Source organism: Xenopus tropicalis, chromosome 3 (assembly GCF_000004195.4).
Source record: "Xenopus tropicalis strain Nigerian chromosome 3, UCB_Xtro_10.0, whole genome shotgun sequence".
Lineage (NCBI taxonomy): Eukaryota > Metazoa > Chordata > Amphibia > Anura > Pipidae > Xenopus > Xenopus tropicalis.
The window spans coordinates 87,211,863-87,223,985 of NC_030679.2; the positions used below are offsets into that span (position 1 = coordinate 87,211,863).

Below are 12,123 nucleotides of genomic sequence, written 5' to 3' on the forward strand. Positions count from 1 at the left end.
GCAGTCATATATCCGTAGTACATACAGTCATATGAAAAAGTTTGGGAACCCCTCTCACCCTGCATAAATATTTACTCCACTTTCAACAACAAAAAAAGATAACAGTGGTATGTCTTATTTACCAGGAACATCTGAGTACTGGGGTGTTTTCTGAACAAAGATTTTTAGTGAAGCAGTATTTAGCTGTATGAAATTAAATCAAATGTGAAAATCTGGCTGTGAAAAGATTTGGGTACCCTTGTAATTATGCTAATTTAAATGCATGTAATACCAATTAATAGTGATTACTGGCAAAACCAAATTGGTTGGATTAGCTTGTTAAGCCTTGAACTTCATAGGCAGGTTTGTCCAATCATGAGAAAAGGTATTTAAGGTGGCCAATTGCAAATGGTGCTTCTGTTTGACTCTCCTCTGAAGAGTGACAGAATGGGATCCTCAAAGCAACGCTCAAAAGATCTGAAAACCAAGATTGTTCAGTATCATGGTTTAGGGGAAGGCTACAAAAATTTATCTGAGAAGTTTTAACGGTCCACTTCATCTGTAAGGCAGTGTTTTTCAACCTTTTTTGGGCAAAGGCACACTTGTTTCATGAAAAAAATCACGAGGCACACCACCGTTAGAAAACGTTAAAAAATTTAACTCTGTGCCCAGCAGCAGTGCCCCCCTAGTACACTGGTTCCCAGCAGCAGTGCCCCCCTAGTACATTGGTGCCAAGAGCAGTGCCCCCCTAGTACATTGGTGCCCAGCAGCAGTGCCCCCCTAGTACATTGGTGCCAAGAGCAGTGCCCCCCTAGTACATTGGTGCCCAGCAGCAGTGCCCCCCTAGTACATTGGTGCCAAGAGCAGTGCCCCCCTAGTACATTGGTGCCCAGCAGCAGTGCCCCCCTAGTACATTGGTGCCCAGCAGCAGTGCCCCCCTAGTACATTGGTGCCAAGAGCAGTGCCCCCCTAGTACATTGGTGCCCAGCAGCAGTGCCCCCCTAGTACATTGGTGCCAAGAGCAGTGCCCCCCTAGTACATTGGTGCCCAGCAGCAGTGCCCCCATAAGTCAGTGTGCCCCGTGGCCCCCCCCTAATACATTGGTGCCCAGCAGCATTTTACTCTTCGGCGGCTTCAGCAGCATCTTCCCCTCACGCGCGCCGCCTCTGCACTTCTGCCTACACGCGACCGCACACAGGCCCTTTTATAACGTTGCGCCCCGTGCGTACTGACGTCACCCGTACACACACCAATGACAGGGCCCGGATTTTTTTTTTTAAAGTAAAAATTGCGGCCCTGCCTACGGCACACCAGGCAACATTTCTAGTGTGCCACGGAACAGTGGTTGAAAAACGCTGCTGTAAGGAATGTAATCAGGAAATGGAAGGTCACAAAGCACAGTTGCTGTAAAACCCAGGTCTGGCAGGTCAAGAAAAATACAAATAAAACAAAAACATACAAATCCCACTCTCACCTTGCATTCCTCTCCTTCCTGTTACTTGCTGCTGGTGACATTTCCCCCATCCCTGGCCCTTACCCCATCCCTGTTTTGTTAGGGACACGTTCACCAAATCCACCCTGTACCCCTTTAAAGTACAGAACCCTTACCCCTATACCCAAAGCCTCTATTCAAATTTCCTGTGCCCTCTGGAATTCCCGCTCCGTCTGCAACAAACTCACCTCCATCCATGACCTTTTAATCGCTAAATCACTTAACTTATTTGCAATAACTGAGACCTGGCTTTCCTCAACTGACACTGCCTCACCTGCTGCTCTGTCCTTTGGGGGGCTACACCTTACTCACACTCCCAGACCTGGAAACAGGGTAGGGAGTGGGGTAGGACTCCTTCTCTCCCCCCGCTATTCATTTAAAGTCCTTCCACCTCCTCCTTCTCTTTCATTTTCCTAATTTGAGGTTCACTCTATTAGGCTCTTCTCCCCTGCTTTGCGGTCATATACCGACCTCCTGGACCGACCTCACAATTCTTTGACAACTTTTCTGCCTGGCTTCCTTACTTCCTTTCCTCTGATTCCCCATCCATTGTACTAGGTGACTTTAACATACCTGTTAACAATCCTAATGCCCCTGCTGCCTCTAAACTCCTTTCACTAACATCCTCCTTTGGGTTATCTCTGTGCTCTGACTCCCCCTCTCACTCTAATGGAAACTCCCTGGATCTTATATTTACAAAATGTTGTTCTACCTCCAACTTCACTAACTCCCCTTTCCCCCTCTCTAATCACAATCTGCTCACATTTCAACTCTCGCTAACTCCCTCTACACCCTCTGCTGTCCCCCAAACATACACATACCAAGACCTGCAATCCCTAAACACGTCACACCTCTCTTCTTCCTTTGACTCTCTTCATTCTAACATCCTGTCTCTTGTCCTAATCAGGCTACCTCTGTCTACTACAGCACACTCGCCACTGCCCTTAAATGAGCTTGCTCCTGCCAAGACAAAACGCATGAGGCCCAAACCACTCCAACCCTGGCACACTGCTCATACCAAAACCATCCAAAAACGTCACGTACACTTGAGCGCCACTGGCGCAAATCAAGGTCGGAGTCAGATTTCTGCAGCTACAAAGCTGCTCTGCTCTCCTATAATACCACCCTCCGCCAAGCTAAACAAACCTACTTCACTGCACTTATTAACTCCCTCTCTAAAAAATCTGCACAACTCTTCTCTACCTTTTGCTGTCCCCTCCTCCACCCCCAACGTGTGCTTCAGTCACTGCTCAAGCTATTGCAGAGCACTTTAAAAATAAAATTGACACCATCCGAAGTGACATTGCACAACTTAATCCCCATAACCATTCCCCTCCCTCCCTACATGCTACCCAGTCTCTTCTTGGCTCCTTCTCCCCAGTGACTGAAAACTGTTGTCTTCCTCTAGCCTTACTACCTGCCCACTTGATCCCATTCCTACCAAACTTCTACGTAATGCCAACCCGTCTTCAGAAAGCCTCAACTCATCTATTCAATCTCTCGCTCTCTACTGGAATCTTTCCCTCCCAACTGAAACATGCACTTGTAACCCATATTCTGAAAAAACCCTCCCTTGATCCCTCCAATCAATCTCTCTGCTCCCATTCATCTCCAAACTGCTTGAGCACCTAGTTTACAACCGACCGACGCTATTCCTCTCTGACAATAACCTCCTGGATCCCCTACAATCTGGACAACAACACTCCACCGAAACTGCTCTAACCCGACTAACAAATGACCTCCTTTCGGCTTAAGCCAAAAAACACTACTCGCTACTAATACTTCTCGATCTCTCTGCTGCTTTTGACACTGTGGATCACCCTCTTCTCCTTCAGACTCTCCGCTCTCTTGGCCTTAGTGACACTGCCTTATCCTGGTTTTCATATCGCTCAGATCGATCATTCAGTGTCTCTTACAATGGGGAATCATCTTCTCCCTTGCCTCTTTCTGTCGGGGTTCCTCAAGGCTCTGTGCTGGGCCCCTTACTATTTTCTCTCTATACCTCCTCACTAATCAATTCTTTTGGCTTTCAGTACCACCTCTATGCTGACGATACTCAGATCTATCTTTCCCCTCCTGATCTCAACCCAGAGCTTCTAACTCTTGTCTCTTCCTGCCTGTCCGCTATCTCCACTTGGATGTCCCAAAGTTACCTTAAATTAAACCTCTCCAAGACTGAACTGCTTCTCTTTCCCCCATCCAACGCCCACATTGTTCCCGAGGTATCTATAACGGTTAACAATTCTACCATCACCCCATCTTCCCAGGCCCGGTGCTTTGGAGTTATCCTTGATTCTGCCCTGTCCTTCACTCCTCATATCCAATCACTTATCAAATCATGTCACTTTCACCTAAGAAATATCTCCAAAATACGATCATTTATCACCCAAGATGCTGCCAAAATTCGTATTCACTCTCTTATAATATCTCGCCTGGACTACTGTAACTCCCTATTAATTGGCCTTCCCCTCCAAAGACTGTCCCCTCTCCAGTCCATAATGAATACTGCTGCCAGGCTCATACACCTCTCCAACCGCTCCTCCTCTGCCGTGCCACTCTGCCAATCCCTGCACTTGCTTCCCCTACCATCCAGGATAAAATTCAAACTAATGACTCTCACATACAAAGCAGTTCATAATTCTGCCCCACCCTACATCTCTGAACTCATCTCTAGGTACCATCCAACCCGCTTGTTATGCTCCTCTACTGACCTGCTCCTCAACTCCTCTCTCATTCCATCCTCACACGCTCGCATTCAAGACTTTGCAAGGGCTGCCCCCCTTCTCTGGAATTCGCTCCCACAAACTATCAGACTTTCTCCCAATCTCTTTGCCTTCAAGAGATCTCTAAAAACACATTTATTTAGAGAAGTTTACCCTAATCTAGTTTAGCAATACCCTGTGCCACACCTCTCACAACTCTGGTCATGCCCATTCCCACACCTTGTATCTCAACCCTTTTTCCTTGTAGATTGTAAGCTCTTTTGGGCAGGGCCTTCTTCACCTCTTGTATCGATTATTGATTGCTTTATAGGTTACTCTGTATGTCCAATGTATGAAACCTACTTATTGTACAGCGCTGCGGAATATGTTGGCACTTTATAAATAAATGTTAATAATAATAATAATAATAATAATGAGCGGCATATGCAGAGGATTGTGAGAATGGTTACAAACAAGCCAAAGTTCACCTCCAAAGACCTGCAAGAACATCTTGCTGCAGTATCTGTACATCGGTCTACAATTCAGCACAATTTGCACAAAGAACATCTGTATGGCAGGGTGATGAGAAAGAAGCTCTTTCTGCATTCGCGCCACAAACAGTCCCTTGTTGTATGCAAAAGCTCATTTAGAAAAGCTACAGTCATTTTGGAACAAAGTGCTTTGGACTGATGAGACAAAAATTGAGTTATTTGATCTTAATAAAAAAGCGCTTTGCATGGCAGAAGAACACCACATTCCAAGAAAAACACCTGCTACCTACTGTGAAATTTGGTGGAGGTTCCATCATATTGTGGGGCTGTGTGGCTAGTTCATGGACTGGGTCCCTTGTTAAAGTCGAAGGTCGGATGAATTCAACCCAATATCAACAAATTCTTCAGGATAATGTTCAAGATTCAGTCACAAAGTTGAAGTTACGCAGGGGTTGGATATTCCAACAAGACAATGACCCTAAACAAACACAGTTGAAAATCTGCAAAGGCATTTATGTAGAGGAAGAAGTACAATATTCTGGAATGGCCATCGAGTCCCCTGACTTGAATATCATAGGGGACGATTTGAAGCAGGCTGTCCATGCTCGGCAGCCATCAAATTTAACTGAACTGGAGAGATTTTGTATGGACGAATTGTCGAAAATACCGCTATCCAGAATCCAGACACTCATCAAAGGCTATAGGAGGCGTCTAGAGGCTCAACTAAGTATTGATGTAATATCGCTGTTGGGGTGCCAACATTTATGCACCTGTCTAATTTTGTTATGATGCATATTGGATATTTTCTGTTAATCCAATAAACTTTATGTCACTGCTGAAATACTACTGTTTCCATAAGGCATGTTATATATTAAAAGGAAGTTGCTACTTTTAAAGTTCAGCCAATGATAAAACTCCAAAGCATTAAGAGGGGTTCCCAAACTTTTTCATATGACTGTAGATATATCAAGAATGTTACTTGCATAAACAGCCGGGTGGCTGGCTGCCAACAATCTTGCTTACCACTAAAAAGTCACCTCTAGTTATATAGATATCTTTATTTTAATATGGCTCTTCTACTGCCATAAAAAATATACAATCAAAGTTTAAAAGAAGAATAAACCCGGTAGGTACCATGCAGAACATTAGCTAAAAAAACAACTTTTATCAGAGTGCATATATGACAAAGTACAATAAGAAACACATTAGCAATGTACCATAGCAGAAAGCAAAAGGCACTTTACATATAAATTCTGTAAGAGCACAATGTGGCAGAGCCGAGCTCAATAATCTCAGACATCACTAGGAGTTAAAAAAAAAAAAAAAAAAAAAAAAAAGTTACAGTGGCAAAGTACAGGAACAAAGCAGCCGTCTTATCTTAAGAATTAATATATTGCTTTCGGATATATTATCTATTTTTTTTACAGCATAATAATTTTACAGTGATAAATTCAGAATTTGTCAGACTAAATGTTTATCTTATTATACAAAAAGAATAGCAAGGCAGTATATGCAAATTTAATTGCAGAGAGCTGATGGGAAAAAAATGCTAATTTAAAAACATCTGCCTGCGCCTGGCCAGAGACAATGCTTCTGGGTGCAGCCAAGGTAGAAGGCTGGTGCCAACAGTAGGGCTGATTCTCGGCCTGCTTTTCTCCAAAGGCAAAGAATCAAGCCCGTGTGGAACTAAATCAAACCACTGTTTTACAGATCTTATCTTATTCTTTTTCTAATTAATTAGCATCTGTCTAAAGCTGGCCATACACGTGGCGATCTGACAATGTTTCGTGCGACCATCGGTCGCACTAAACATCGTCAGATCCGCCACACACCGTCAGGGCTGAAACAGCAGATAAGGAGGTAGAAACAATAGGATTTCTACCTCCTTCTGCTGATTCAGCCCTGACGGCAGATTTGGGTCAGGCGCCTTCTATGGCGTCCGATCAAAATTTTCTAACCTGGCCGATCGGCGAGTCGTCCGATATCAGCAGCTTCCTGCGATACCGGTCGACTCGCCGACATGCCATACACGCACCGAATATCGTACGAAACGAGGTTTCGTACGATAGTATCGGTGCGTGTATGGCCAGCTTAAGGACAAAGACACACAAGGCGATTAGCTGCAGCGACTTTTAAAAAAAGTTGTGGTGACTAATCCAGGTGATGAAAATGTGTGCGCGATATGTTGCAGTGACGTAGTTATAAACTATGGGCTAAAATTCATTGTGATTAGTCACCACAACCAGGTTAATGAAAAGTTGTGGCGACTAATCGCCCCGTGTGTCTTCGCCCTAAATTAGTTAACAAATCTGAGGATGTTCTGAACACAAAATAGTTGCCAGACAACAATCGTACAAAAAGGACGTCCTGAAAATGCATTGTAGGTCACCCAAGGATATTGTCAGATACGCAAAACACGCACACACATTATCGTCATAACCTGTAACCCACACACATTTCGAAAATAACTGTGTGTGTAGGGCCAGCTTAATGCATATAAGGTTCTAAAGGGGTTGTTTATCTTTCAAACAGTTTTTTCAGCTCGTGCTATAGGAATTTTTCCCTATCCACATCCACCAGTAAAATGATATAGAAAAATTAATCTCAGTGAGGGAGGAGATTGGCATTTGCAGGTCTAAAGCTGAGTAATATAAAAGACACGGACAAAGTCTGCACAAGAGCAAGAGGAGAATGTGGAGTAAAGACCAACCAGTTTAAACTGGATTTTAGTCACAAAAATGTTGATCTCGTGACTTAAATAATTTAATGTAATCCAGTAGTAGAACCCTCATTGTCAAATTTAGTTTTTAACAAAATGTGTCAAATGCTTCTTAACTCAATGCCAAACTGCAATCTGAATACTAAAATTAATCTGCTTCTGCTGACCAGCTTAAACTAAAAAAAAAAAAATGTTGTGCATACAGCCCTCACCCTGGAATCCCCCTTTTCCTATCGCCAAACACACACAACCTCTCTCCTATCTGCCCCCTCCCCCCACACCACAGATATTCTAGGGAGGGGGCATTTGTTGGTGCTATGTAAATAAAGCAAGATTAAGGCAGAATTCATACATAGAAAAGTGAGGGTTTGGATTCGAAATGCTCTGGACCTGAGAAACTCGTCCTGCACTACAAACTAAAACTAGAGAGAGGGACTAAACAGAGTAAGGGAAAAAAAATAGGAAGAACATAAGGTGAATGGGGAGATAGAGGCCAAGGTGAAGTGAAAAGACAAAGGGAATGCAGTATAAAAATAAGAAGGGAAGAGAGCAAATAAAGGGAAGAGTAGTAAATGAGCTCTGTGTGAAAACAAAGAACTGGAAAAAATAGGTTAACAGAATAGAAGGGGAAAAGAAAAGGGGAGGGCATGTAACACAGGAAATGGGTGAGAGCAGAGACAATGTACTCCTCCCTCCCATCAATACTGGGCAAATATGAGCAGCATCACACAGATTTGGTTATGGATCTGAATAGCTTCGCAAGAGAGAACAGATGGACACTGGCAGTATATTGGCTTAGCAGCTAACACTGTTGCCTTGCAGTGTGGGGTTATTGAGTTATTGATCCTGCCATGAGAATTATCTGGAGTTTCTCCCTGAACATGTTTCCTTTAGGTACCAGAATTTACTCCTATACTTCCTTACACCCTGACACCATACAACCAGGTTAACTGGCTCCTGTTAAAACTGACCCTAGTGTGTGTTGTGCAAATGCATTAGAAAACTAACTGGCCCAACTGAGACAGGCATTGTAATAAACCATGAACACATAGGGGCATTATAAATAGAGTAATATATAAATAAACAGAGTATTAGAATTAAAAACTCCTGCACATAAGAAAGCACTGCACATGGGCCAGACAGACAATAAATAACTATATTCTAATGACAGAACAGACCAAAACAGACAGACAGCATGGGAGGCAAGTATGGAGGCTTGAGAGTCCCTTTCATAGTAACTGACATTCCTCTCATGCATATATAGCAACCTTATTATGAACTGCCCAGTATGAAACATATTTACACTCAATCTCTCTAATAATGGACTGCAACACATAATAAACAACAAACAAATATATTTACAATACATAAACTATTTGCTGGTTATTCCTTAAAGGGGTTGTTCACCTTTAAATTGACTTTAAGTATGATGTAGAGAGTGCTATTCTGAGACAATTTGCAATTGTTTTTTATTTTTTTATTATTTGTGGGTTTTGAGTTATTTAGCTTTTTGTTTAGCAGCTCTCCAGTTTGGAATTTCAGCAGCAAACTGGTTACTAGGGTCCATTTTAACCTAGCAACCAGGCAGTGGTTTGAAAGAGATAGGAATATAAATAGAGGATGCCCTAAATAGAAAGATAAGTAATAAAAATTAACAACAACAATAAAATTATAGCCTCACAGAGTAATAGTTTCTTTGCTGTTGGGGTCAGTGACCCCCATTTAAAAGCTAGGAATAGTCAGAAGAAGGCGGCAAATAACTCAAAACTATAACAAATAAAAAATGACGACCAAATGAAAACATGCTAAAAATAGACAATACTATTACATACTAAAAGTTAACCTGAAGATGAACCACCCCTTTAAATCACACTTTTACCATTAGCTACCATTTGACACAACCAACAGACTGCGTTCTGCCACTGAAAGCAAGAATTACAACTGCTTTCCCAGACCCCATAGGATTTTATTATGCAGCATTTGATTCACTGGAATAAAAAATAAAACTAAGTCTAGAAAAACAGCTTTGACCTGTATTCAGTCCTTCCATCTTTTCCAATTTACTTTATCTACTAAGGCTAGTGCCACATACTAAGCAGAAATTGGCCAGAAACTTCTTGCGCATGCAGTTTTGCACCAGATTTCACTTGGTGTGGCTGCACCAGGGATGATGCAATGACTTTGAGCGCAGCCACAACCATCAGAATTTTTTTTTTTTATTATTTTTTTTTTAAGTGTAGGGGTGGACTCTAGGCCTGTGTTTAATGTAAACCGCAAAAGTTCTAATGAAGCACCAAGATTATGTTCACAGTAGATCATTTTTGGGGGGTTTAGATGCTTTAAAAAGAGGTAAAACAATGAGGAAAGTACACCATCCCTCTAGATTCTTTACTCACCTGAACTGTAACTATCAGTTGAAGACTGAGAAATGGAACGAGATAAAGATCGGCGACCAATTTTTGTAGGACGCTTATTAAACTCTCGCTTCTGGTCTGCAAACTGGATCTGCTGAGAGAAAAACAAGTAGTGACGGAAAGAAATAAAAATTGTGGAAAGTTTGCTAGGAAACCGTAAATACAAAAGGTATTACCCCTCTTTCTTTCACCATGAAACATGTAGCCATACTCTAAGGCGAATCAAATGTATGCAGTGCATTACAAGGCATACAGTGCATTACAAGGCATTCACTTAAACAGGGGTAATGTTACCATAAGTTAAAAAGGTGATAAATTCTCCATTTAAATAATTTATTAAAACTCCTTTCGCCGAGGTCTCCTACAGTTTTATTTAGTTATCAGTGGTGGGTAATCAAAATATCAGCTTTAGCAGTCTCTCTCGTGGGCCATACAAAAGTATGGCATATTTTATTTGCAACTCAAGTTCTTAAGTAATAACTGCCCATGTAATGTAGGTTCTGTAACTAGTATTATGAGAAACAATCTGACAGATACAGGTATGATTCTGCTCTAACTTGTATTGGGAAAAGACAGTCTGGCACTTGACGCAGATCATTTTGCCTTTCACTCTTCACTAAAGAAAAAGTGTACACTATACGAAGATTGGGCACACATTTAGATTTTAGCCCAGTGATGCCCAGGTATCTTGGACCACACAGTTGCCCTCTTTTTGTAGAAGTAGACCTTCAGGTAAGCTTCACACACATATGCAAAGACATAGATGCAATGCAAAGACAAATTATGATAATATGCACAATTAACACACTTGCTTATTCATACATACTTGCTTATTCAGGAATTGCACCCTCACATAAAAACAAATACACTAGGACAAATTGGCAAGTATACACACATGCATTTTACTTTTTTTTCCTCCTAAAATTGCCCAGTGTCAATAGTGTGAACACTTAGCAAACTGTTACAGTTGAACCCTGATTTTATGTTTCCCGGGGACAAAGTCAAAACAAAAACAAAATCAGAGGAAACCTTTAAATCTAGGTCCATATTACTTTCCCATGACAAACACATTTTAACACATTCAAAATATAAAGACTATACTTGTATAACTACTTGTATGGTAATTGTAAGTCTCTGTTTGGATTTGTAGAAGGGCTACACAGCCTTTAGATTTTTGTCACATGTACACCTGACAAAGGGTCAGTTATTCCCCCTGAAATGTTGAACATTTTGGGGGGGAATTCACAAAAGTGGAGATAGCCCTTATTTGGAGTTAAAGTGGTGGAAAACACTTTCTCCAGATTCACAAACAGAAATCCGCCTAAATTCCGACTCAACCGCCAATTTTCCGTTTTACAGACACTTTTGTGAATCTGTCGTTTAAACAACATTTATACGACATTTTAACGACATTTTTTCCAGACATTTTTAAAATGGAGTAAAGCTCAGTGTAACTCTGTTAGATCAATTCTAAGCTCTTCTGTTTTGTTTGGTTTCACCCAGACTCCATTTCACACTTAAGCTAGGGGCCCCATTGGGGGATCATTAACATATTATTGGGATTAGCAGCCTATTGTTAGGGGACAAGTTTCTGTCTAACCCTAGAACAATAGGTGCAAAAAGCCTCATTAACATTTTATAAACAAGTAAAGCACTGATTAAAAAAAGTTTAATTTATATCTTATATATAAAAAGTTTTTACCTCACATTTGCATGATTATGCTAGTTTTAGCTTAATCAGTGAGGCAATAATAACATTTTGTGTGAATATATTGTAAACATTTTTATTTAAATTTTTAGTTTAAGCAGCAGTTCCCCCTCTTTAATCTCTTCACTGACACAACTGCCCCAATTTATCTGTGCCCCCATAGCATGTCCAGAACTACAGAGCTGCCTGACAGCATTGGTCCCCACCTGTTCCCAGCAGCCATCTTGGTGATCAGCAAACAGCACATACACACTGGCACCCAAACTGGGATATTGGGGTACAGGGTTGGACTGGCCCAACAGGGCACTGGATTAAAACCCGCTGGGCCCTAGTCCTGTTGGACCTCTATCCACCAGGCATGTTGGTGTGGGGGCTGACCAGTAATGAGTAGGGGCTAGAGAAGAAGGTATTTAGACCCTTAAATCTTGTTACAGAAGTGGAATTACACAGAAATATAGAGACCATTAAAAAACTCAGATTGCCCTGAAAAAAATTATGTATAGTTTCCCTGGGCAAACTAAAATTACCCCTCAGGAAATGCCCCAAAGTGAAATGACAAATGGCATATAAAATGCCAAATCCTGCTGGTAAAATCCTTATCCCAAGGCTTTACTAAGA

General features: G+C 41.6%; 1 protein-coding gene across 1 annotated transcript in view; it reads right to left on the reverse strand.

Annotated features, from left to right (window-relative positions):
• The window catches only part of ahcyl2 (adenosylhomocysteinase-like 2), a 93,231-nt gene that overhangs the window by 34,947 nt on the left and 46,161 nt on the right, over positions 1-12,123 (reverse strand). Inside the window, 1 exon segment of the mRNA NM_001016409.2 lies at positions 9,780-9,888. Coding sequence (NP_001016409.1) covers positions 9,780-9,888 — 109 coding nt within the window.